Below are 27,957 nucleotides of genomic sequence, written 5' to 3'. Positions count from 1 at the left end.
AGTAATAATAATTATAATTATTATTATCATTAATTATCTGCCCCAGGTGTGTCTTAGGCCCGAGTGATCTCCGCTGAGGCAGTCCTTGGGGCCCAGGGCAGCAGCCTCCAGCTCCTACCACTCCCTGGAATTTGAAGCATTCCCCCGGCACCAGCTCCTTGAATTGTGTTTGGGTTGGCCGGTTAGCCGTAGGCTGATTTTTCTGAATTTCACCATTCCTTCCGTTCCTCCTGCCCGTGAAAAATACTCAAATGCATTTTTCCACTACCCAGAAGGCCACCCCACTGTGTGAGACTGACTGGAACTAAAAGAGAAAAAGAAAAGGAATTTTTCCCTTTAGGGGCGTAGGTAGTACCTAGGTGGGGGAAGTAATTGGGCAGTGCAGAGGAGGAACCACTAAGCCTTTTACAAGGGTCAGAGTTCGGTGTTGCTGGGCTACTCCACATTGGGGTATGGCCAGAGATGAGCCCTTGAAGCCACAATGGACAGAGGTCCTCTGTACCTGGTCATCCTCACCCTCAATAGAAGACTTGTAGGAGCAGAGCTCCTATCGGAATAGCCCAGAAGCTGAGCTAGGGGTTGCCTGCCCCGACTTAGCCCTTTTTTTTATTTTTTAGGTATTTGTTAAGTGCTTCCTATGTGTCAGGCACTGTACTAAGCATTGAGGTAGATACAAGCCAGTCAGGTTAGACACAGTCCGTGCCCTCCATGGGGCTCACAGTCTTCATTCCCATCTTACAGATGAGGTCACGAGGCCCAGAAAAGTGAAGTAAGTTGCCCAAGGTCACACAGCAGACACTAGGTGAAGCTGGGATTAGAACCCAGGTCCTCCTGATTCCCAGATCTGGGCTCTATCCACTAGGCCACGCTGCTTCTGTAGTCTTCATCCCCTTTGGCCGATAGTGGTCACCGGACAGTTAATAATAAAAATAATAATAATAATGATGGTATTTTTTTAAGACCACATCAGGGTGTTGCTTCCGGTCACTTCCAGCCAGTCAGTCAGTTAACTGTATTTATTGAGCCCTTACGGTGTGCAGAACACTGCACTAAGCGCTGGGTAGATTACAATATAACAATAAACATACACATTCCCTGCCTACAATGAGTTTACAGTCTAGATGGGGAGATGGGACATTAGTAGCAATAAATAGATTACAGATATGGACATAAATGCTGTGGGGCTGGAAGGAGGATGAATAAAGGGAGAAATACACTGGGGTCTGAGTTCTCCAAGAGTCCTAGCAGAAAGGACCTGGTCCTGGGAGTCAGAGGACCTGGATTCTAATCACAGCTCCCAGCTGCGTCCCCTTGGGTGAGTCATTTCACTTCTCTGGGCCTCTGTTTCCTCATCTATAATATGGGGATTCAATGCCTGTTCTCCCTCCTACTTAGACTGTGAACCCTTGGTGCAACAGGGACTGTCTCCAACCTGATCAGTTAATCTGCCCATCAGTGGTATGTATTGAGCACTTAGTCTGTGCAGACCACTGTGCTAAGTGCCTAGGCGAGTACAATATTGTGCTTTCCCACGTGGTTAGTACACCTCTCTGCACAGGGTAAGCACTTGATAAATTGCATTGATGAAGATGATACAATACAATACAGTAGAGCTGGTAGACATTTTTCCTGACCTTAAAGAGCTAACTGTCTAGTTGGTGAGAAAGACATTAAAATAAATTACAGAGAGGGGAAATCACAGAGTATAAGAATACGGACTTAAGTATTAACCTTTGCCAACCCCAGAACTTAATGCTATCACTCATTCAATTCATTCAATCATATTTATTGAGCACTTACTGTGTGCAGAGCACTGTATTAAGTGCTTGCAAAGTACAATTCAGCAACAAATAGAGATAATCCCTACCCAACAACTGGCAAAGCCGCATCCTGAGTTTCCATTCTGCTCTCAGATGACCCATGGCACCGCAAGGGGCATGGAAACAATTCCCAACCCAAAAGAGCAGTTTTGCCTAATAGTTAGATCCCAGGCCTGAAAGTCCACCTCTTGTCCGCTGTGTGACCTTGGGCAACTCATTTCACTTCTCTGGGCCTCGGTTCCCTCATCTATTAAATGGAGATTAAGACTGTGAGCCCCATGTGTGACAGCGACTGTCTCCAACCTGATTAGATTGGATCTACCCCAGGGCTCAGTCCAGAGCCTGGCACAAAGTAAGTGCTCAACAGATATCTCATTAAAAAAAAGAGAGAGAAGGAGGTGCAATCGGTATTTTCTGGCGGATGCTTGGTACCTCCGGGGAGGAAGATGGAGGTCCATGGCCTGGGTCATCTGTCCCGCCCTGTGCCAAAAAGGCTGCACCAAACTGCTGAGGAATCTGAATCCAGCTGCTGGTTGGTCACTGATATACTTGTTGACAAAGCAGCTGACCTCCTCCATGGAAAAATTCCTCCTCTTCAGGAATGGCTGCTGGCTGCCCAGTATCCCCGGGGAAGGGTTAAAGGCATTTTGTGCCAGCTGCTTGTATAGACTGGTGCCCATTGAGCCACCTGGGCATCCCCTCCTTCCCTCTCCCTAGGCTAGCTACATCTGCCTAGCTGACCTTGAGAACGGCCAAGAATGGAAGGCAGGCTGGTCGCTCACCTTCTTCTGCCCTGGCCTCTCCTTGTTCCCCCCGTCCCCCTCCTGTTCTTTTAAGAGTGTATTTATTAAGCACTTAGCATGTGCCAGGATTTGTACTAAGTGCTGTGTTAGATACAAGATAATCAAGTTGGACAGAGTCCACGTCCCACATGGAACTCACAGTCTTAATCTCCATTTAACAGATGAGGGACCTTGGGCACAAAGAAGTTAAGTGATTTGCCCAAGGTCACACAGCAGACAAGCAGCAGAGTTGGGATTTGAACCCAGATCATTCTGACTCTCAGGCCTGGTTCTGTCCATTAGGCCACGCTGCTTCTCTCTCTTTTTCCTCTTTCTCTCCCTTCCACTCTCTCTCTTACCCTTCTTCTATTTCTCTTTCTTTCCTTCTTTCCTTCTCTCCCCAACTCTCTCCTTCTCTCTGACCTTCCTTCTCTCCTTTTCATTTATACATTCATTCAATCGTATTTATTGAGCACTTACTGTGTGCAGAGCACTGTAATAAGCACTTGGAGTGTACAATTTGGCAACAGGTAGAGGCAATCCCTGCCCAACAACAGGCTCACAGTCTAAAAGGGGAAGATAGATAGCAAAACAAAACAAGAAGTCAGGAATCAATACAATCAAAATAAATAGAATCATGGATATATACATATATATATCCTTGTTTATCTCATGCTCTCTCTTGCTCTTTCCCTGCCCAACCGCCCTCTGTTTCTCTCTCCTCTCTTTTCTCTGAACATCTCTGACTCTCTCTCCCTTTCTGTATTTCTCTTCCTTTCCTTCCTTCTCGCTCATCTTTCTCTCTCTCTGTCTTCTCCTCCTCTCCTTCCTCTTTCTTCTTTCTTTCTCTTCCCCTTCTCTCTTCCTTTCTCTTCTTTCCTCTCCCCCTTCTATTCTCTCTCTTAATTTCTATCTCCCTCTCCCTTTCACATCCTCTCCCTTTCTCTTTCTGTTCCCCTCTCCCCTTTACTCTCCTTTTCTGTCTCACTTTTTCTCTCTGTTTCTGACCCTCTCCTAGTTCTCCCCCTCTCCCTCTCTCTTTCTCTCTGTCTCCCTTTCTTTCTATGTCTCTGACCTTTTCCCAATTTTCTCCCTCTCTCTTTCTGCCTAAGTCTTTCCTTTTCTCTCCTTTCCTCTCTCTGGTTCTCTCTCTCTCTCTGTCTCTCACACTGTCCCTTTCTCTCTCTCCCTTTTTCTTTCTTTCTGTCTCTCTTTTCCTCTCCTTTCCTCTCTCCCTTTTTTCTCTGTCTCTCTTGCTCTGTTTCTCTGTCTCTCTCTCACCTTCTCCTCTCCCCTTCCCTCCCTGCCAAGAATGTCATTCTCCCCAACTTCTCTGCTGCTTCTCTGGTTCCAGGAACAAAAAACCACCATCGTGTGGAGCTCTGAGACTCTTTAGTGTTCCCAAAGCCAAGTTCTTATGTAGATTTGAGTGGGAAGTGTCACTGTGTGCTTTCCTCACACCCACGGCTGAGCCGAGATTAGAGATTAATCCTCCCACATTCGAGTGGGAACCAGTGTGAGTGCACAGAGGAGCTGAAACCCATTTTGAGGAGAAAGCTGAAACTTTGCAAACTGATCCCAAAGATGTTTTCAGATTCTGGGGAAAATCTGGATTTAGCCCACAGTACTGATCAGGAAGAGTCCTATGGTATGGATCTTTTGACCAAAAGACTCATAATGGCAGAAGGACAGAGCACCACCCAGGATAGAGCAGTATAAGGGAGAGTGTGTACTATTACTATTATTATTACATTTGTTAAGTTCTTTCTAAGTGTAAAGCACTGTTCTAAGCCTGGGGTAGATACAAGCTAATCAAGTTGGACCCTCTGATACATGAGACTCCCAATGTAAATTGGAGGGAGAACAGGCATTGAATACCCATTTTATACATAATAATAATGATGATGATGGTAATAATAATAATAATTGTGGCATTTGTTAAGTGCTTACTATCTGCCAGGCACTGTACTAAGCAGTGGGGTGGATACAAGCAAATGGGGTTGGATACAGTCCCTGTCCCACATAAGGCTCACAGTCTCAATCCCATTTTACAGATGAGAGAACTGAGACACAGAGAAATGAAGTGAATTGCCCAAAGTCACCCAACAGACAAGTGGCAGAGCCATAATTAGAACCCATGACCTTCTGACTCCCACGCCTATCCCTTAGGCCAGGCCATTTATGAAACTCTTCCTCTCACAAGGTGAGAAGAGAAGAAGTCTTGCTACTAATGGGAAGTTCTGCCATGGAAAGCACCCATCAGTTGCGTCTGCACAGGGCCACGGGTCTCTGTCGAAAGGGAAATTCCTCTTTTGCTCCAGCTCCGCATGGGCTCAACCCAACCTTCCCATCAAGCCTAGGGCAAGCGAGGAGGGCAACTTGACACGGCCAATGTCTCTGTAGTCACTAGTCCTGCCGTGCCACGCATCTCGCTCAGGGAAGCCTTCCCGGAGGAGGTGACATCTTAGGAGAACATCACAGGTGGGGAGAGCAGGTGTTGGATGCATTGGAAGGGGGAGGTAGTTCTGGATAGCCACTTACCTCAGTGGGCAAATGTGAGCAAGAGAGGGAGAGAGGGAAACAGAGATAGAGAGCCAAAGAGGGAGATAGACATGTGCTTAGGGGTGGGGTAACAGTATGTGTGTGTGGCTGGGCGGGCACCAGGGTTGAGAGCTCCTGCTTCTGCTTCCAGTAAAGGGTAGGGAACAAGAACAAACCAAGAATCCATGGCAACTTTTTTATGGTATTTGTTATGCACATACAATAAGCCAGGCATTGTAGTAAGCACTGGGATAGATACAAACTAGTCAGGTTGGACACAGTCCCTGACCCACATGGGGCTCTCAGTCTTAATCCCCATTTTACAGATGAGTTCTATGGCATTTGCTAAATCCTTACTATGTGCCAGGCACTGTAGTAAGCACTGGGGTAGATTCCAGACAATCTACCGTTTGTCTGCCATTTGTCTGCTGTGTGACCTTGGGCAAGTCACTTCACTTCTCTGGGCCTCGGTTACCTCATCTGTAAAATGGGGATTAAAACTGTCAGGCCTTCCTTATCTCATAAAGGCCTGTCTCTCCAGAGCTCTGGATAATAGGAGGGTCTCTCTAGGACTCTGGATACTAGGGCTGTTTCTCCAGAGATCTGGATAATGGGACACTCTCTAGCCAAGGCTCTGGATAGTATTCATTCATTCGTATTTATTGAGCACTCGCTGTGTACAAAGCTCTCTGTTTAGAGCTTGGGAGAGTACACCGTAACAATTAGCGGATGCATCCCCGGCCCACAACAAGCTTACAGTGTACAGGGGGAGACAGACATTGATATAAAGAAATAAAATACAGATAATAATGGAGACGTCTCTCCAGGGTTCTGGATAATAGGGCTGTTTCTCCCGGATTCTGGCTATACAGAGGTGTCTCTCCAGAGCTCTGCATAATAGGGGTGTCTCTCCTGGATTTTGGATTATTGGGCTGTTTCTCTAGGACTCTGGGTAATAAGGGATGTCCGTCCTGGGCTCCAGATATTTGGGCTGTATCTCCATTCATTCAATAGTATTTATTGAGCACTTACTATGTGCAGACCACTGTACTAAGCGCTTAGAATGGACAGGGATCTGGATAAAAGAGGTCTCTCTCCTGGGCTCTGGATTCCTGCTCTGGGTGAATGGGGTGTCTTTCTTGAGCCCTTCACTGACTCCCCTTCCCCAGGGCTTAAAGATTTGGGAGGGCTTTGAGGTGGGGAGAGTGGTGGTCTGCCAGATATGAAGGGGGAGGGGGTTCCAGGTCAGAAGGAGGACGTAGGGGAGAGGTCAGCGGCGAGACAGATGAAATCGGGGCACAGAGAGTAGGCTGTCATTCGAGGGGTGAAGCGAGCAGGCCGGGCTTTAGTACAAGAGGTAGGGAGGTAGGGATTTGATTGCATTTATTGAGCGCTTACTGTGTACAAAGCTCTGTACTAAGCTCTTGGGAGAGGACAATGTCACAACAAGCAAACACGTTCCCTGCTCACAAGTTCACAATCTACAGGGGGAGATCCTGACCTCTCTATCACAGTCCTTCCCTTGGCGATGGTTTGGGCTGGCGTGAACCCCATCTTGTTAAGCAGCCTTCTGGACAACTTTTTGATTGATCTCTGAGGGCGGAAGACGTCGGAAGACGGACTAGAGCGCGGGTGGAACATTTCCATTCACCGTCCCCATCTGGTCCCCATCAACGGTTCTGGATCCCTGCGTTCCTTTCTCAGGAAAAACTTTACTCTCCTTCCCCTCCACGCCTTTGCCTCTCTCTCCCATCCTTTCAGAAACTGACATTTGGGTCACAAGGTTCTGGCAAGGGACGGGAAGGTTTTGGAGCTATTTTCTCTTCAGGGAGCTTAGTGGGATAAAGAAAAACGGCCTGTTCCTGGCAGACAGACGATTAAAACCAGACTGGATTTGTTGTCATATTAGGGAGGGAGAATCGTCTGTGCCAGAGTTAGTAGCCACCGGAAAATCCTACTTCTGAAGTCTCTGCTTGCATCCAAACTTCAGAACTCGATGGCATTTGATTCTGGTAACAATGTGTTTCTGAGGTCCCGCCTGATTTTCCATTCCATCTCGCAAACAAGGGTCAGAGAAACAGTGTTTGTTTGCTCTGAGTTTTTAGAGGGAGAGAAATCACGTGTGAAAGATCAGCGCTCCACACTCAGTAAGCACTGCAATGGGAGTCAGAAGGATCTGAGTTCTAATCTCAGTGGGCGCTTAACAAAATACAATAGTAAAAATAATAATGATGATGATGATAATAACGCTAATAATAACGAGAAGCAACGTGGTTTAGTGGATACAGCGTGGGCCCCAGAATCAGAAGGACCTGGGTTCTGATCCCGGCTCCGCCACACATCTGCTGTGTGACTTTGGGCAGGTCACTTCACTTCTCTGGGCCTCAGTTACCTCATCTGTAAAATGGGAATAAAGAGCATGAGCCCCATGTGGGCTCACCTGATTAACCAACCTGATTAATTTGGATCTGCCTCAAAGCTTAAAACAGTGCTTGGCACATAGTAAGCATTTAACAAGTACCACAGTATTAATAATAATAACCTGTATCTACTTCGGCGCTTAGAACAGTGCTTAACACATAGTAAATGCCATAAAAATGCCAGAAATACTATAAAAAAGCACTCAATTAATACCATTAATCAATTGATGGATCTAACGGCACCTGAGAAGCACCGTGGCTTAGTGGAAAGAGCACAGCCTAGGGAGTCAGAGGTCGTGGGTTCTAATTCTGGCTCCACCACTTGTCAGTTGTGTGACTTTGGGCAAGTCACTTCACTTCTCTGTGCCTCAGTTATCTCATCTGCAAAATGGGGATGAAGACTGTGAGCCCCATGTGGGACAACCCGATTACCTTGTATCTACCTCAGTGCTTGGCACATAGTAAGCACTTAAATACCATAATTATAATTTTTATTAACTGAGAAATCAAAGACTTCATTCCCCCTGTCAGCCCCACAGTACATATGTGTCCATCAGGTTGGACACAGTCTTTGTCCCTCATGGGGCTGACAGTCTTAATCCCCATTTCCCAAATGCAGTAACTGAGGCACAGAGAAGTAAAGTGACTGGCCCGAGGTCACCTAGCAGACATGAAGCAGAGCTGGGATTAGAACCCAGGTCCTTCTGACTCCCAGGCCCAGGCTCTATCCCCTAAGCCACCCTGGTATATCTTGGACTCCAGACCGAGAGAGGGATATTGGGATTTGGAAGAGGGAGAGGGAGAGGCTCTCAGACCAGTGTTAATGGAAGGATTCTGAAGTCTATTCTCTTCAGCGTTGGAGAGAGCAGACATCACGTCCTCTTACTCCACTGTACCCTCCCAAATGCCCAGGACAGTACTCTGCACAAAGTAGAGGTCTAAAGCATCTTGAGAGCAGATATTGTGGTGACTAACTCGGTTGTACTCTCCCAATCGCTTAGTACAGTGCTCTACACACAGTACAGCGTAAGCCCCTTGAGAGTGGAGATCGTGTTGACTAACTCTATCGTACTCACCCAAGCGTTTACTACAGCACCCTTCCCATGGTAAGCGCTCAATAAATAAGACTGATTGATCGGTTGATTGACTGACTGGCTGTAATGATGGATGATTATAATCTGTAGCCGCCCTCTGTCCTCCACCTCTCACTATTCTGGTCTCGGGAAGGGCTCTCAGAGGCTTCTAAATCTCAGTTTCAACTTTCCACAAGTTGGAGGCGGGGTGTTCCAATTCCTAGTCAGGTTAATTGCTAAGGCTTCTGGTTTCTGTCAGTTAATCAGCATTCCATCGTATTTATTGGGCACTTACTGTGTGCAGAGCACTGAACGATGCACCTGGAAGAGTACAATAGAACAATAAACAGACATGTTCCCTGCCCACAATGAGCTTAGAGTCTAGAGGGGGAGAAGGAAAAGCAGCAGAATAGTGGCCGCTCTTTGCGAGGGGCCAAACGCTTTTAGTTTACTGAGGTAACGGATGCAAAAGCCCTTCAAAAAAATAAAAGCAATAATAATAATAATACCATCTACAGGTACAAGATCCTACCTCCCTTTTCAACTGGTCTCCCCCATTGAGCCGGCTCTCACAGGACCCACAGAAGGATCCTAGGGCCTATGGCCTCACCGCAGCTCTGAGATTCTTCTTGGAGGATGGGGGGGTTGCCATGGAAACCAATCTTTGAAAGAACTGCAAATATGGGCTGAGAGAAAACTCACCAAGGTACATTTGGTCTCTCAGATCTGCCAGAAACTGTGGTGGGCCTAGGGTCGCCTCCTCCTCCTCCACTCACCTCCTTCTGGGGTGGGGGTGGGCCGCTTAAAGGTGGTCACCTGGGAACTGCCCCATTTGAAGGGGAATAGCCAAAGATGCTAGACAGCTGGAAGGTGGGTGGCTTTGGAGAAGAAGCGTGGCCTAGTGGATAGAGCCCAGGTGGAAGTCAGAAAGACTTGAATTCTAATCCCGGCTCCGCCACCTGTCTGTTGTGTGACCTCGGGCAAGACACTTCACTTCTCTGGGCCTCAGTTCCCTCATCTGTAAAATGGGAATTGAGACTGTAAGGCCGACGTGGGACGGGGTCTGTGTTCAACTTGATTTGCTTGTATCCTCCCACAGTGTTTAGAACAGTGCCTGGCACATAGTAAGCGCTTAACAAATGCGACGATTATTATTATTATTATTGGAGTCTGCTCAGTTGGATTCCATGGCCCAGAGGAAAGAGCATGGCTGGGAGTCAGGAGACTCAGGTTCAAACCCTGGTTCCACCACTTGGCTGCTGGCTGCCTTTGGGCATGTCACAAAATCTACTGACTGATCCCAGCAAGCACAGAAACTTGCACAACCCAGCTGCTTCCCCAAGGTTTCTGTCTCTCTACAAATTTCCTTGTCACTGGGTGTGGGAGCTGAGTGGAAATTCTGCCCTGGAAGAGAGCTAAATTGATTTTGGTGCCGAGGGCCAACTAACAGGAGTGAAAACATCTGTCTGGTCCCTCCTCGTCTGTGTATCTAGTCTGGCAAATAGATGACTTGCTACTTGATGACAAACTCATTCCAGACCGTTTGAGATGGAAGACCTCTCAGCTTTTCCATTAGCTCCTGCATCTGCTCCCAGACCAAATGGCTCTTTAGAAGTTTGGAGACCAAATTTACCCTTATGGAATAATAATAATAATAATAAATAATTGGGAGATGCAGTATGGCTTAGTGGATAGAGTACGGACCTGGAAGTCAGAAGCTCCTGGGCTCTAATCCTGTCTCCACCATTTGTCTGTTGGGTGACTTTGGGCAAGTCACTTCATTCCCTCATCTGTAAAATGGGGATTAAGACTGTGAGCCCAAGTGGAGAATGAGAAAATAGTTCTGCAATGCTCCATAAATTAATCAGTGGTATTTATGGAGCACTTCCTGGGTGCAGAGCACTGTACTAAGCGCTTGGGAGAGTCCAGTACAACAGAGTTGGTAGATTCTGTTGTATTGAAGTAGCATGTTAAAGCAGCATGGTGTAGTGGATAGAGCACAGACATGGAAGCCAGAAAGTCATGGTTTCTAATCCCAGCTCCGCCACTTGTCTGCTGTGTGAACTTGCCCAAGTCACTTCACTTTTTTCGGCCTCCGTTACCTCATCTGGAAAATGGAGATTGAAACTCTGAGCCCCACGTGGGACAGGGACTGAGTCCAACCCAATTTGCTTGTATCCACCCCAGAGTTTAATAAGTGCCTGGAACATAGTAAGCACTTAACAAATAACACAATGGTTATTATTATTATTATACATGTTCCTTACCCACAGGGAACTCACAGACTAAAGGAGGAGACAGATGTTAATATAGATCAACAATTTTTACTTTATAGACATATATGTATATATATATATGTATATGTATATGTGTGTGTGTGTATATGTACATATATATATATATATATATATACTGGGGGGCAAAAACCAATGACCACACATTCCAGATCCAAGTACAATGAGAATTTGATTAAGTTGGTCCCAGCTGGCTCTGAAGTCTGCCTTCCTGTCAAGATCGATGGGGATGAGTTGGGAAGGGGACTTTTACTTTGCGCCTGCCTTTGATGTCGCCATCTGGTCAAGCAGACGTGGACTCAGATAAGGATTTTGGCTCCATGCCCAGGGAGCCGGGGGTGTGAGGGAAGGGCCGGGGGATGAACCGGGACTAATGATGTGTGAGTATTTGGGAGATGACTGTAGTCTGGAGACCGGAGCCTCTGAATCTTCCCCGACTAATAATGATAATGATAATCATGGTACTTGTTAAGCACTTACCATGTGCCAAGCACTGATCTAAAACATTGGAGTAGATACAAGTTACTCAGGTTGGACACGGTCCATGTCCCACATGGGGCTCACAGTCTTAATCCCCATTTTACAGAGGAGGTAACTGAGGTCCAGAGAAGTTATGTGACTTGCCCAAAGTCACATAGCAGACCTGGAGTTAGAACCCAGGTCCTTCTGAATCCCAGGCCCGGACTCTTTCCACTAAGCCATGATGTTTGTCTGCACTGGGCCCTGCGTCCCCCCACCCCACATTCACGGACAGCCCCGCTTGATCCCCTTCTATTTTCCATCTACTCCCACCCCCTTGGAGAACTCATTCGCTTCCATGGCTTCAACTACCACCTCTAGGCAGATGATTCCCAAATCTCCATCTCCAGCCCTGATCTCTCTCCCTCTCTCCAGTCTCGCATTTCCTCTTGCCTTCAAGTCATCTCTACTTGGAGGTCCTCCCGTCACCTCAGTCACGTGTGAAACAGAATCCTTTATCTTCCCACCCAAACTCTGTCCTCCCCCTGACTTTCCTATCACTGTGGATGGCACCACCATCCTGGATAGAAGCTACCCCACCTCTTAATACGATGCCTGGCCCATAAGAAGCTCTTAAATACCTCAGTATTATTATTACTATTCTCTCAAGCACTTAGTACAGCTCCCAGACCTGAGTAGGTGCTCAGTAAATTACCACAGATCCCCTAATGGAGCGGTTAGACAGAGACGGAAGGTGGAGCTCTGCAGCCTCCATCTTGGTGCTGAGATGGATCACTCCTTTAGCTGAAAAAAAAAACTGAAGAAACTCTTCCCTGAGCTAAGCCTAGGTGGCATTCATCGCTAAAAATAAATATGGGGAGAGTAACTGCAGCTGTCTCCTGGCTCTTCAAGCTCCTTCCCTAACAGCCAGCACCAGGAAAACAACAGTTGGCGAAGAATTCCTCATTCCTAACCATCTCCCCGAGCTTCTCCGCCTCGGATGGGCGCGTTCTGTAACCGGCGGTTTGTTTGTTTGTTTCCCTGGTGTGTTTTCCAACACCTACCGCTGGCTGAGAAAGTTCTGGGCGACATCCGGTCGATTAGTCAGTGGAATTTATTGAGCACTGACCTGGTGCGGAGCACTGTACTGAGTGCCTGGGAGAGTTGGCAGGCATGATCCCTGCCCAGAGTGGGCTCGTGGTCCTGATGGCAAAGAGGGTTGGGTTGTCTGGGCTAAGGAACCTTTGGCCAATTAAGCCTCCTCTCTCCTAGCTGGGGCTCTGCTAGGCCCCAGGGCATCTCTCTGGCAGAGTTTTTGTCCATCTGCCTCCCCTGATTAGACTGTAAGCCCGTCAGTGTGCAGGGATTGTCTCTATCTGTTGCTGAATTGTACGTTCCAAGCGCTTAGTACAGTGCTCTGCACATAGTAAGCGCTCAATAAATACTATTGAATGAATGTTCGTCAGTCAAAGGGGGACCCCAGCCCCCAAATGGCAAGAAGCTAAAACCTCCACTGTTCTGAACTCTGGACCTTAACCGCCAAACAATATTCAGGGCATTCTCCCATAGTCTGGGGCTTGTGTTCTTGAAGAATCTTGTGTCATGGAAAAATCGTCTTCTAGGAACCTGTGGATTCAATGGGAACGAATGAGCTGAAGGATAGAGATAATCACCGTTTCTTGTTGTATCGTTCTTTCCCAAACATTCAGTGCAGTGCCCTGCACACAATAGTGCTTAATAAGTCACTTAACCTCTTTGGGCCTCAGTTTCCTCATCTGTAAAATGGGGATTAAAACTGCGAGCCCCACTTGGGACAGGGACTGTGTCCAACCCGATTTGTTTGTACCCACACCAGTGCTTAGTGCAGACCTGGTACATAATAAGTACTTAACAAAATGCCATAATTATTTGTTATTATTATGATATTAACATGATTCAAACAGTAGAAATAGTAACAGTAAGAGCAATTGTATATATTTTCATTATCCTATTTATTTTGTTAATGAGGTGTCTATCCCCTTGATTCTATTTATCATTCATTCATTCTTTCATTCAATAGTATTTATTGAGCGCTTACTATGTGCAGATCACTATACTAAGTGCTTCGAATGTACAAATTGGTAACAGATAGAGACAGTCCCTGCCCTTTGACAGGCTTATAGTCTAATCGGGGGAGACAGACGGACAAGAACAATAGCAATAAATAGAATCAAGGGGAAGTACATTATCATGATTATGTTGTCTTGTTTTTGTCCGTCTGTCTCCCCCGATTAGACTGTGAGCCTGTCATTGGGCAGGGATTGTCTCTGTTGCCGAATTGTATATTCCAAGCAATTAGTACAGTGCTCTTTACATAGTAAGCGCTCAATAAATACTATTGAATGAATATAGTAGCACATCAGCATAGTTCAAACAGTAAAAGTAGTTATCAGTCAATCCATCAGTTACACTTATTGAGCACTTACTATGTGCTTATCACTGTACTCAGCACTTGGGAGAGTAACAATGTAACAGGGTTGGTAGACACAGTTTTTGCCCACAACAAGCTTACAGTCTAGAAGGGTAGGCAAGCAAGAATGTAAATAAATTATGGATAAAATCATAGGAATACTATAGGGATAGTATTTTCTAAGCACCTACAATGGGCTAACCTCAATCTCATCTATCTCACCGCAGACTTCTCGCCTACATCCTGCCTGTGGACTGGAAAACCCTTCCTCCTTAAATTGAACAGGCAATTACTCTCCCCCTGTCAAAATGTTACTGAAGGCACACCTCCTCTGAGACACTTTCCCTGACTAAGCCCTCCTTTCCTCTTCTCCCACTCCCCTCTGCATCACCCTGACTTGCTCCCTTTATTCATCCTCCCTCCCAGCCCCACAGCACTAATGTCCATATCTGTCATTTTATCAATTTCTATTAATGTCTGTCTTCCCCCTCCAGACTGTAAACTCACTGTGGGCAGGGAATGTTCTGTTCGACTCCCGCAAGCATTTAGTACAGTGCTCTGCACACAGGAAGTGCTCAGTAGATGGGATTGGCTGACTGCCTGACTGACTGATAGATACCCGAAACCATATCAGCCCTAATCCCTGTCCCACCTATGGCTCAGAGCTCAGTAGGCTTGAACCCCCTTTTACAGATGAGAAAAATGAGGCGCAGAGAAGTGACCGGCTCGAGGTCATGCGACAGGCAAAGCGGCAGAGCCGGGACTAAAACCCAGAACCCTCGACTCCCAGGCCCGTGCTCTCTTCACTAGGCCATGCTGCTTCTCCCTTCAGTGGGGCAGGGGAAGGGAGAAGGTTTCCCGGGAGTCTCCTCGACTCTGACAAGATCTGCCCCGGGCCAGCCTCGGGATGCCGGCGAGGAGATCGGACTCACTCTGGGAAAGGTCGACGGATGCGGCCTCGAGGTCTTAGGATGTCACATTTACGGCAACTATCACGTGGGCAGAGATCTTATCTGCTCTTGACACTTTTTTTTTATCTGCCACCCCACTGCAGGAGGTGAAGTTCCCTCACAGGAAGTCGGTGTGAAGTTGGGTTTGTTTTCAGAAGCAGGGCTGACTCGCCTGGTGTCTGGGACTGAATGTAAGTGATGCTCAAACGAACGGGTCCATGCAGAAATGGACTTTTGGGGGGTTGGGGAGAAGGCGACTGGGGCGGTGATGGGGTCTCCATCTCCTAGAATGAGAAGTGTGGCAGGGAGGAGAAGAAGACGAGTTGGAGAGGTAAGTGGGAAATTTGTGACCCAGTGGAAAGGGAAGTCCCAAGGAGCATATTGGATAGAGCATGTGCCTGGGAGTCGAAAGGTCATGGGTTCTAATCCCAGCTCCACCACTCATCTGCTGTGTGGCCTTGTGCAAGTCATTTCACTTCTCTGCACCTCGGTTACCACATCTGTAAAATGGGAATAAAGACTGTGAACCCCAGGCGGGACAGGGACTGGGTCCAACCCGATTTGCTTTTATCTGCTTAGTACAGGGCCTGGTACATAGTACCCTCTCAACAAATACTGTAATAATAGTAGTAACTATTGTTATTAAAGGGAGAGGGGTTGTGGGGCAGGAGAAATGGGGTGTAATCGCAGACCTGCCCCTGGAATACTGTGGGAACTCGGGTAGTTGCTCCACTGAGAGTTTACTGGGAGCAGAGCTACAACTAAGCACTTGGGAGTGTCCAAGGGAATTAATTAATTAATTTTTGTATTTGTTAAGTGCTTACTATGTGCAGAACACCGTTCTAAGTGCTGGGCAGATACAGGGTAATCAGATTGTCCCACGTGGGGCTCACATTTTTTTTAATCCCCATTTTTACAGATGGGGTAACTGAGGCACAGAGAAGTTAAGTGACTTGCCCAAGGTCACACAGCAGACAAGTGGCAGAGCCGGGATTAGAACCCTCGACCTTTGGGTTCCCAAGCCCGGGCTCTTTCCACTAAGCCACGCTGCTTCTCTAATGAATAGACAAGACCCCTACCCTCAAGGAGCTTACAATCTACTGCGTTCGGGGCAATGTACTGAGTACTTGGGAGAGTCCAAAAGAGTTAGTAGGCCGGATCCCTGCCCTCAAGGAGCTTACACTGTACTAAACCCTGGGGCGAGTCCAGTAGAGTGAGTAGAAGCATTCCCTGCCTTCTTGGAGCTTACAATCTTCTTTGTTCAGAGCACTGTACCTTACACTTGAAAGAGTCCAAAAGAGTTAGTAGACTTGATCCTTGCCCTCAAGGAGCTTATAATATAGCAGGGAAGACAAACATCAATCAAACAATACTATTTATTGAGCACATAATAATGGTAATAGTAATGTTGGCATTTGTTAAGTGCTTACTATGGGCAAAGCACTGTTCTAAGCACTGGGGGGATACAAGGTGATCAGGTTGTCCCACCTGGGGCTCACAATCTTCATCCCCATTTTGCAGATGAGGTAACAGAGGTACAGATAAGTGAAGTGACTTGCCCAAAGTCACACAGCTGACAAGCGGCGGAGCCAGGATTTGAACCCACAATCTCTGACTCCCCAGCCCGGGCTCTTTCCACTGAGCCCCGCTGATGCTACCGATGCCTGTTTACTCGTTTTGATGTCCGTCTCCCCCCTTCTAGACTGAGAGCCCGCTGTGGGCAGGGATGGTCTCTCTGTTGCTGAACTGTGCTTCCCAAGCTCTTAGGACAGTGCTCTGCATACAGTGAGCGCCCAATAAATACGATCGATTGAAGGAACGGGTGAATTTTAATAGTAGGAATAGTAGCAGCTCTAGAAGAGGCGAAGACGAGGGATAGGAACGGGGGGACGCCCTATGCTGGCCTGTCCCCCAGGTCACTTCCTAAACACCCTTGGTACAAATCCCAGGAATGGGCAAACCTATCATCTTCCTTTCATTCATTCATTAATTCAATAGTATTTATTGAGCACTTACTATGTGCAGAGCACTGTACTAAGCGCTTGGAATGTACATATCGGCAACAGATAGAGACAGTCATCCTCACCCGTGTCCCCTCAGCAAAAGCAGCGGCGACAAGGCACCCGGACCTGGGGGCGTTTCATCGCCGGATTGCTCTAGGCTTCAGTTTTCTCACCTGTAAAATGGGTACGGAATCCCCGTCCTCCCTCCTTCTTAGCCCGAGAGCCCCACGTGGGCCAGGGCCAGCGGGCGAGCGGCTACCTGCCCCGGCGCTTGGCTGGGGGCTTGGCATAGTAGGTGCTGAAAAGACCCCCACCACCACCACTACAACAACAACAACAAGGACAACAATGATGGCAAGAGACGTGGGCGAGGGCCTAGCAGCCCTGTGTCTGGCTGAGGACACAGACCCCCGAGCCGCCTCCCAAATCCACCCCACAGCCCCCCACGCTCCCCTTCTCTCCCTCACGTCAGCGTGGACAGAGCTCGGGCCTGGGTTCTAATCCCAGCTCCACTGCTTGTCTGCTGGGTGACCCTGGGCAAGTCACTTCTCTGGGCCTCAGTTCCCTCATCTACAAAACGGGGATGAAGACGGTGAGCCCCTTGTGGGACAACCTGATTACCTTGTAACACCCCCCCCCCCCCCCGCCCCAGCGCTCAGGACAATGCTCTGCACATAGTAAGCGGTTAACAGATGCCATCATCATCACTTCACTTCTCTGGGCCTCAGTTACCTCACCTGCAAAATGGGGATGAAGACTGCTAGCGCCATGGGGGATGTGGACTGTGTCTAACCCGATTATCTTGCATCTACCCCAGTGCTCAGAACAGTGCCCGGCACCTAGTAAGCAATTAATGAGTACCGTAATTATTAATTTATTGGTCCCTGCAAACCCCACATCATTCCTGTGGCCCCGGCCCTGAGCGCCGCCTGGCATAATAATAATGATAATGATAACAGTGACAGTATTTGTCAATCACTTGCTTTGTGTAAGGCACTGTGCTAAGCGCTGGATTCAAGCAAATAATAATAATAATGATGATGGCATTTGTTAAGCATTTACCTACGTGCCAGTTACTGTGCTAAATGCTAGATTCAAACCGATAATAATAACAACAGTAATGATATTTGTTAAGTGCTTACTGGGTGCCAGGCACTGTGCTAAACACCAGATTCAAGCAAATATTAATAACAATGGTATTTGTTAAGTGCTTACTAGGTGACAGGCACTGTCCTAAACACTGGATTCAAGCAAGAAATGATACTAATAATAACAGTGTCATTAAGTGCTTTTGTAGGTGCCAGGCACTGTGCGAAACGCTAGATCCAAGCCAATAATAACAGCAATAATGACATTTGTTAAGCGCTTACTAGGTGCCTGGCACTATGCTGAGCATTGGATTCAAGCAAATAATAATAATAATAGTACTTGTTAAGCCATTACTATGTGCCAGGCACTATCCTAATCACTGGATTCAAGCAAATAATAATAATGACATTTAAGCCCTTACTATGTGCCAGGCACTGTGCTAAACACTGGACTCAAGCAAATAATAATGGTGTTTGTTCAGCACTTACCAGGTGGCAGGCACTGTGCTGAGCACTGGATTCAAGAAAATAACAACAATAATGGTATTTGTTCAGCCCTTACTATGTACCAGGCACTGTCCTAAACAGTGGATTTCAGCAAATACCAATGGCGTTTGTTCAGCCCTTACTATGTGCCAGGCACTGTCCTAAACACTGGATTCAAGCAAATAATGGTGGCATTTGTTAAGCGCTTACTTGGTGCCAGGCACTGTGCTGCATGCTGGATTCAAGCATATAACAGTGGCATTTGTTAATGTGGGCAGAGCATTGTACTAAGCACTTGGGCGAGCCCTTGTCAGCTCTGTGACTTTGGGCAAGTCACTTAACTTCTCTGTGCCGAAGTTACCCCATCTGTGAAATGGGATGAAGACTTTGAGCCCCAGGTGGGACAACCTGATAACCTTGGATCAACCCCAGCACTTAGAACAGTGCTTGGCATATAGTAAGCGCTCAACAAATGCCATCATCATCATTATTATTATTAAACTATAAACGGAACTGGTAGACATGTTCTCTGCCCTCAAGGAGCTAACAACCTAGAGTGGAAGACATTAAAATAAATTATAGGTATGGGGAAGGAAACGATTATAAAGTTATCTTCACAAGTTCTGTGGGGTGGGAGTGGAGCTATATAGCTCTTCAGTAATGAAAAAAAACCCAAAACCAACCATGTAATAATGATATTGACAGCAGCAAGGCCCAGTGTCAAGCCTGAGAGTCAGAGGACCAGGGTTCTAATCCCAGCCCTTCCAACTGCTTGTTGTGTGACCTTGGGCCAGTCACTGTGCCTCAGTTTCTTCAACTGTAAAAAAATGAGGATTCTATATCTATTCTCCCTCCTACTTAGACTGTGAGCCCCATGTGGGACAAGGATTGGGTTTGACACATAGTAAGCGCTTAACAAATATGATAAAAATAATAATAACAATAATAAGAAAAATAAAATTGCTGTTTTATTATTTGTTAAACACTTATTGGGTGTCAAGAATTGTGCTAAGTGCTGAGGTAGTAATAATAATAAAAATAATAATATTGGTATTGGTTAAGCACTTACTATGTGCCAAGAACTGTACTAAGTGCTGGCGTAGACAAAAGATAATCAAATTCCATGGGGCTGACAGTCAAAGTATGAGGGAGAAGAGGTATTGAATCCCCCTTTTGCAGATGAGGTAAATGAGGCACAGAGAAGTGAAGTGACTTGCCACTGTTACACAGTGGGAAGGTAACAGAGTCAGGATTAGAACCCAGGTCTTCTGACTCCCATGCTTTTTCCACAAGGCCACACTGCTCCCTGGCCTGGGGTAGATATAGGATAATCAGGTTGGACACAGTCCCTGTCTCACAAGGGGCTCAGAGTGTGAAGGGGAGGGAGACTAGGTATTGAATCCCCATTGAGCCGCAGCATGGCGAAGTGGATAGAGTCTGGGCCTGGGAGTCAGAAGGTCATGGGTTCGAATCCCAGCTCTGCCGCTTGTTTGCTGTGTGACCTTGGGTAAGTCACTTCACTTCTCAGGGCCTCAGATCCCTCATTTGTAAAAAGGGGAATGAGACTGTGAGCTCCATGTGGGACAGGGACTGGGTCCAACCTGATTTGTTTGTATCCACCCCAACGCTTAGTACAGTGCCTGGCACATGGTAAGCGCTTAACAAGCGTCACAATTATTATTATTTTACAGATGAGGGAACTGAGGGCCATAGAAGTGAGGTGACTTGTGCAAGGTCACTCTAAAAATGCCAGCGGTGTTTTTCCAGCCTGGTGACACACGGAGCGTGTGAGAGGCCAGTAGTTACTGCTGCCGCCGTGACCCAGGCCGCACGGAGGAATTCTGTCCCATATCGAACCCTGAGCAGCCACCTCACAACACCAGCTCCTGGTCCCAGGGAGACGGGATGAGTGTGGATGATTCCAGGCAAACCCTCACCTCTACTGGAAAAACACTCCAAGTAGAACTGTCGACCCAATGTCCAATCTTTAATGATCACTCGTCCAACTCCGCATCCAACAGAAACTCCTTACCATCGACTTTAAGGCAGACCCCGGCCTGCCTCACTTTGCTTCTCTCCTACTACAACCCAGTCCGCGCGCTTCGATCCTCTAGTGCTAATCTTCTCACTGGACCACAGTTTCAACTCTCTCATCACCGACCTCTCACCCACATCCTCCTTCTGGCCTGGAATGCCCTTCCTCCTCAAATCCAAAAGACAATGACCCTCCTCCGTTCTAAGCCTTATTGAAGGCCCATCTCCTCCAAGAGGTCTTCCCTGATTGAGCCCTCATTTCCTCTCCTCTCGCCCGCCTCTATGTCATCCTTGCCCTTGGATTTGATCCTTTTATTCATCCCCTCTCTCAGCCCCACAGCACTTAAGTCCATATCCATCACTTATTTCAATTAATGTCCGTCTTCCCTTCTAAACTGGAAGCTCATTGCGGGCAGGGAACGCTCCTACCAGCTTTGTGGTATTGTAGTCTCCCAAGCACTTAGCACATAGTAAGCGCTCATGAGGATTACTTTAAAGAACAGATTAGTTGCAACCAGGAAACGATGCATAAATACCATACAGAGAGATAGAATCAGAACCCCACAAATCGATAAATACCGATTCGGCACTGAAGAAAAGACCGGGGCGGTCACGGCGATTGGTCTGCTTGTCTGGTTGTGTTTTAGACTGACCTTTGATCTTGGGCTTTTTCAGCTTTAGAAATGCTGTGCTCATGGGATTTCAGTTCCATACCGAAACAAGAAGTGCAAGCAGCCTGGAGACCATTTGTTTCCTGACCGTGGATCCACTCCAGTTTATCAATCCTTGACTCACTGACGGAGACTGTATAGTCAGCATTGGGGTGACCTTGTGTTTGACCGGTCGCGTTCTAGAATCAATCAACCGTACTGATTGAGCACTTATCGTGTGCAAAAACCTAGGGAAAGAAGCACTGTGGTATTTGTTAAGCACTGTACTAAGCACTGGGGTAGATACAAGATCATAAGGTTCCACAAGGGGCTCACAGACTAAATAGGAGGAAGAAAAGGGATTGAATCCTCATTTTGCCAATGAGGAAACTGAGGCCCAGAGAAGTGAGGTGACTTGTCCAAGGTCACGCAGCTGGCAAATGGCAGAGCCGGGATTAGAACCCACATCCGCCGACCGTCAGGCCCAAGCTCTTTCCACTGGTTCTCTGAGCCCATTAGAAACCTATGATCGATTTTGACTTTGGAGGAGGCACATGTGGGTATGAGGGGAGTTTTCTGAGCATCCAGAGAGAGGAGGAGCTTTGTCATCGGGGCCATTTTCCTCCTCGCTGCTTGCCTGAGGTATCTGTGCAGGGCACTTTAATGAGTTCGATCCAGTTAGGAGACACGATCCCTGTCTTCATGGAGCTTACAATCTACTGAGTGTAGAACACTGTAGTGAGCATTTGGGAAGAATACAATACAGCTGGTAGATATGATTCCTGCCCTTGAGAAGCTTGTATTCTACTACATGGAGAGCACTTTACTGAGTGCTCAAGAGAGGACAAGAGAATTAAAAGACACATTTGCTGCTCTCGAGAAATTTGCAATCTACTGTGTGCAGAGCACTGTTCTCAGCTCTTGGGAGAGTACCATATAATTAGTAGACACTATCCCTACCCTCAAGGAGTTTACAGTCTGCTATGGGCAGAGTGCTGTACTGATGATTATAGTATTTGTTAAGGGCTTACTATGTGCCAAGCACTGTTCTAAACCCTGGGGTGGAGATAAGGTAATCAGGTGGGATGCAGTCCTTGTCCCGGGTGAGGCTCCCAGTCTCAATCCCCATTTTACAGTTGAGGGAACTGAGGGCCAGAGAATAATGATGTTGGTATTTGTTAAGCACTTACTATGTGCAGAGCTCTGTTCTAAGCGCTGGGGTAGATACGGAGTAATCAGGTTGTCCCACATGAGGCTCACAGTCTTCATCCCCATTTGACAGATGAGGGAACTGAGGCACAGAGAAGTGAAGTGACTTGCCCAAGGTCACACAGCAGACAAGTGGCAGAGCCAAGATTAGAACCCATGACCTTCTGACTCCCAGACCCGGGCTCCAGCCACTACACCATCCTGCTTCTCTTCGGAGAGTCCAATAGAATTGGAGGATACTATTCCTGTCTTCAGCCAGTCAAACATATTTATTAAGCACTTACTGTGTGCAGAACACTGTAATAACTGCTTGGGAGAGTCCAGTACAACAATAAACAGACTCATTCCCTGCCCACAACAAGCTTACAGTCTAGCAGTGGAAAGAGACCCTAAAATAAAGTAGAGGTCAGTGGCCAGGGAAATTGCTCCTTTTTTAAAAAATGATATTTGTTAACGGCTTACTATGTACCAAACACTGTACTGACCGCTGAGGTAGAGAAAGCTGATCAGGTTAGACTGTCCCATGTGGGCCTCACGGTCTTAATCCTCATTTGACAGACGAGGGAACTGGGATACAGAGAAATGAAGTGACTTGCTCAAGGTCACAGGAGGAGAAGCCAGGTCCTTCCAACTCCCAGGGCCGGGCTCTATCCGCTAGGCCACGCTGCCTCAGTGCTTCTGTGAGTACCTAACCAACTGTGATCTCCACCTTTGCAGGCCCTTCGAACTGTCGTCGGGACGTCGTCGACTGAGCGGAAAAGTTACAGCCGCGGGGTCACTACAGGAAACTGAGTCAGCGGGTGAGTGAGACCCTCAAGGAGGAGAAGGTATCTCCCCAACCCCCCACCCGTCTTCCTCGTCCATGCCCTTAGATCTGTTCCGATTAAGCACTTCATATTCAACCTATGCGCAGCCCCACAGCGCCGACGGATCCCTAATTTATTTGAATGTCTGCCTCCCCTTCTGGACTGTTAACTGGTCGTTGGCGGGAAAAACTTCTTCCAACTCTGCAGTGTTGTTCTCTCCCAAGCGCTCAGTACAGAGCTCTGCCCCCAGAAGCCGCTCACTAAATAGCACTGCTTATTCTGATCGATTGATCCACTGGGCATTGTGAGACGGCAATTGTAGACTTAGATGGGGAGGCAGGATTCGTCCAAAGAAATCTAGTTTCCTGCCTTCAAGCAAGGGACTGCCTATATCATTCAGGTTGGGCAGAAATTCATTTGTTCATTCATTCAATAGTATTTATTGAGGGCTTATTATGTGCAGAACACTGTACTAAGTGCTTGGAATGTACAATTCGGCAACAGATAGAGACAGTCCCTGCCCACTGACGGGCTTACAGTCTAGTGGGGGGAGGCAGACAGACAAAAACAATAGCAATAAATAGAATCAAGGGGATGTACATCTCATTAACAAAATAAATGGGGCTCACAGTTTTAATCCCCATTTTACAGATGAGGTAACTGAGGCACAGAGAAGTTAAGCAGCTTGCCCAAGGTCACACAGCAGACAAGTGACCGAGCCAGGATCAGAGCCCATGTCCTCTGACCTCCAAGCCTGAGCTCTTTCCTCTAGGCCACACAGTTTCCCCTCTAGTCCAAGAGTTCTTTCTCGTGGCCACCAAACTCTCTCTTACCGCAAATGAGCCTCTTTCCTCTCTTACAGCCCACTTAGAAATGGAGAAGGGCAGAATTTTCTCCTCCTAAAAAACCCACAAACCCTTCAGAGACTCGAAGCCCATCGCGCAGTCACCGCTCCCTCCGAGCCTCCCATTTACCGATTCCTTTCGTCCCCACCCCAGAACCCGGAGCTAGCCGACAGCTTCAGGGATGAAGTCCCTGACTGAAATGTCCTCTCCTCCCTCCCCGTCCCCCGCCTCTCTATTTTCAGAAAATGGCTACCGAAGATTACAACCACAGCTACAATTACAATTATAATTACGACCCGGAAGAAGACTCCTTACAGGAAGTGACCGAAGAGGCGTCCCCCGGCCACCTCGGCGTGGCCGGCATCCTTTCGGTGGTGATCTACAGCGCGGTCTGCTTGCTTGGGATTCTGGGGAATGGGCTGGTGATCGTCATCACGGCATTCAAGATGAAGAAGTCGGTCAACACCGTCTGGTTCCTCAACCTGGCCGTGGCCGACTTCCTGTTCAACATCTTCCTGCCCCTGTACATCGTCTACACGGCCATGAACCACGACTGGATCTTCGGCACGGCCATGTGCAAGGTCAACTCCTTCCTCCTCATCCACAACATGTACACCAGCGTGTTCCTGCTCACGACCATCAGCTTCGACCGCTGCATCTCCGTCGTCTGCCCCGTCTGGTCTCAGAACCACCGGAACGTCCGGCTGGCCTACGGGGCCTGCGCGGTCATCTGGGTCCTGGCCTTCTTCCTCAGCTCGCCGTCCCTGGTCTTCCGGGACACGGCCCCGGCCAAGGGCCGGACCACCTGTTTCAACAACTTCACCCTCTCCGACCCCCTCCTCGAGGACCGGGCCAGCAGGGAGGCGGGCGAGCGGAGGCACGTGGCGGTCAACGTGACCCGTTTCCTCGGGGGCTTCGTCCTCCCGTTCATCGTCATCACGGCCTGCTACCTGGTCATCGTCAGCAAGCTGAAGCGCAACCGGATGGCCAAATCCAAGAAGCCGTTCAGGATCATCGTCACCATCATCGTCACCTTCTTTCTCTGCTGGAGCCCCTACCACGCCCTGGGCCTCCTGGAGCTCTTCTACCACGTGGTCCCCCACGCCGTCTTCAAGCTGGGGGTGCCCCTGGCCACCGCCCTGGCCGTGGCCAACAGCTGCATGAACCCCATCCTCTACGTCTTCATGGGCCAAGACTTCAAGAAATTCCAGGTGGCCATCTTCTCTCGACTGGTCAACGCTCTGAGCGAGGAGACCGCCCATTCCTCTTACCTCAGCCACAGGGGAGTCACGAAGATGTCGTCCATGAACGAACGGTCCGTGGCCAACGACAGGGAGACCAGCATGCTCTGAGTCCGGTCCGGCCCCTTGGTCCCAAGCGGGTCGTCGTATAGGAGACCCGATTGGAGTTTCTCAGAAGGGCCCCTGGGCTTTGGGTGCCCGGGGTGGCTGGTCTCCGGCCGGGGAATGTTTGACTCCGGTGGGGCCCGGAGGGTGGTGGTCCCCGGTGGCCCAGGGAGAACTCTGCCCTCCTACCTCCCACCTTTCCTCTGGGCCGGACAGGAGCCGACGGGAGGGTCACTCCGCTGAGCCCTCTGGACCGACGCCCCTTTTCTGCCTCCTCATATCCAGGTTCTGCTCTCTGAATGGAGCTGTCAGTCCATCGATCAGTCAGTGCTAGCCACTGGACACTGATTGTGTGTAGAACACTGGAGTAAGCACTCGGGAGAATACCGAACAACCAAGTGGGTAACCTCGATCCCTGCCCCCCAGGGGCTTGAAGTCCGCTTCCCCCCAGGAACTCAGAGACAAACCACCCATGGGTCCAGGCAGGACTGTCTCAGAGCAGACTCCGAATAATCCTGCCCCGGTCCGGCTTGCTTTCAGTCGACGACATTTACTGAGCGCTTACTGTGTGCACAGCACTCTGCTGAGCGCTTGACCTTTGGAGGTGCTGGGGGCCTGTCTGGAGTGTGCCCCATCCCTGCTATTTCTGGGCGCTCCTTGAGGTCGGCCCCAAAACTCTTCCAACTTCCCCTCTGCGGGTTCCCAGGACCCTAGGCCAACCCGGACCCTAGGAGGCTCCGGGGTAGTGCCATCCGTTTTTCTTTTTCATGCCGGGGGGTGTCGGGCTCTGGGCTCTCTTAGTTAAGGAGCTGAGAGAGAGGCTGAGCCCTCCACGGAGTCCCCAGTCTAACTGCATCATTGCATAGCTCCGACATTGATTCACTCCCATTTCCTCATACCAAAAATAGCACTCGAATATTTCCACTCCGACTGTGAGCAATCTCGCCTTGGGCTCATGAAGACAGTGGGACCTGAAAACTTTTGAAGATTCACACGCAAACACAGACACACAGACACACACCACACACAAATCTGTTGCTGAATTGTACATTCCAAGTGCTTAGTACGGTGTTCTGCATATAGTAAGCACTCAATAAATACTATTGAATGAGTGAATACACACACACCACACACAAAACCCCACCAAAAACTGAACAGCCATAGCAGTTGGGAGATAGATTTGGTTTCACCCAAGCACAGATAGGGAAATGAAAAGCTCTACCCCTTTCCTTTTGCTCACCCATGCCCATTCGAAGGAGGCCAGCCTTTCCATCATACATTCCCACCCCTCGTAAAACTCCTAAACAATCAGTCGGTCAACAGTATTGTTGAGCACCTTTCTGTGGGCAGAGCTCTGTGTAAAGCACTTGGGAGAGTAGAATGCAGCGGGTAGACACGATTCCCATCCTCAAATTGCTAATAGTCTACTATGTGCAGAGCACTGTACTAAACACTTGGGAGTCACGATCCCAGCCCTCAAGGACCTTACAGTCTAGTCACTTATTTAAAAATTAAACTTAGAGGCAGACTTGTACATGGTTAAGAAATCTATCAAGTCACCAAAATCTCCCAGCTGTATTTAGCTAAATAGTCTTACTGTGTGCAGAGCCCTGTACTAAGCATCTTCGGAGAAGAAGGAAGGTCTCTCAACTCGGCCGGACTCAAGGGAAATAGTTCCGGGAACGACTGAGGCACAAGCTTGGACCGCGTTTAGGTGGGCTGCGACCACATGAGAAGAGCCCGGGCCTGAGAGTCAGGAGGACCCGGAGTCCTGGGGAGTCCTGGCTCCACCACTGACCCGTTGGATAACCTCGTGAGCAAGTGAGCCTCGGTCGCCTCATCTGTATAATGGGGATAAGGCTGACTGTGAATCCTCTGTGGATGGAGACTGTGTCCGATCTTGTAACCGTTTACCTACACCCAAACTCAGCACTTTGTGAGAGCTTAGTACGTGCCGTAATTGTAATGATTATGTTATCATAAAAGGGATGTGACGAAATGCTTTGAGGACCACCTAAAGAAGAGGGGCTAACTCGTCTCTCTTCCTTTTCATTATACTGTGTTTACCCCAGTTTGGAGGGCTCTGCGCTCTGTGACTTTTAATCTCCATATGGCGAGAGCCCTGTCACGCTAAAACAGAAACTACTTAGAAGCAGGATCCCAGGTGGAGAGTGGGATGAAGGAGCCAGGGAACTGAAAAATGCAATAAGCAGGGACGAGGAATCATACGCTCACCCACGCCCACACCGGGCTGTTAATCAGTCAATATTTGGGGGATATCTTCAGAAAACGAAGCACTGCACTGAGTGACTGGGAGAATACAACCGTGATACGCTATCCACTTCCTGCCCTTAAGGAGCTCACGATCTTAATGTTGCTAATGGTTCAGATCTTATCCATGTGCTCTTCCTTCGCAATGAGAAGCAGTGTGGCCTAATGGAATGAGAACAGACCTGGGGGTCAGAGGGTCCGGGTTCTAATCCCAGTTCTGTCACTTGTCTGCTGGCTGACCTTGGACTCAGTTTTCTGGGCCTCAGTTACCTAATCTGTAAAATGGGGATTTTACATGGGACATAGACTGTGTCTGATCTGATAAGCTTGTTTCAACCCCAAGTTTAGTACAGTGCCTGGCACCTAGGAACTGCCGTAAGTGCCTTTTTGTTTTATGGTATTTGTCAAGTGCTTACTATGTGCTCAGCGCT

The 27,957-nt window shown here is 48.2% G+C and overlaps 1 protein-coding gene across 2 annotated transcripts in view; it reads left to right on the top strand.

The window, feature by feature from the left end:
• Window positions 1-27,326, top strand: part of CMKLR1 (chemerin chemokine-like receptor 1) — a 45,609-nt gene extending 18,283 nt beyond the window's left edge. For both annotated transcript variants that reach the window (XM_029049428.2, XM_029049427.2), the window contains exons 2-4: window positions 14,893-14,979; window positions 22,976-23,058; window positions 24,152-27,326. In XM_029049428.2, coding sequence (XP_028905261.1) covers window positions 24,155-25,261 — 1,107 coding nt within the window. In that variant the 5' untranslated portion in view covers window positions 14,893-14,979; window positions 22,976-23,058; window positions 24,152-24,154 and the 3' untranslated portion in view covers window positions 25,262-27,326. The remainder of the gene's footprint in view (window positions 1-14,892; window positions 14,980-22,975; window positions 23,059-24,151) is intronic.
• Window positions 27,327-27,957: the final 631 nt, after the last annotated feature.

Source organism: Ornithorhynchus anatinus, chromosome 21 (genome assembly GCF_004115215.2).
Source record: "Ornithorhynchus anatinus isolate Pmale09 chromosome 21, mOrnAna1.pri.v4, whole genome shotgun sequence".
In the NCBI taxonomy this organism is placed as follows: Eukaryota; Metazoa; Chordata; class Mammalia; order Monotremata; family Ornithorhynchidae; genus Ornithorhynchus; species Ornithorhynchus anatinus.
The sequence above is the reverse complement of the archived record's forward strand: the minus strand, read 5'-3'. Positions and strand labels throughout refer to the sequence as shown.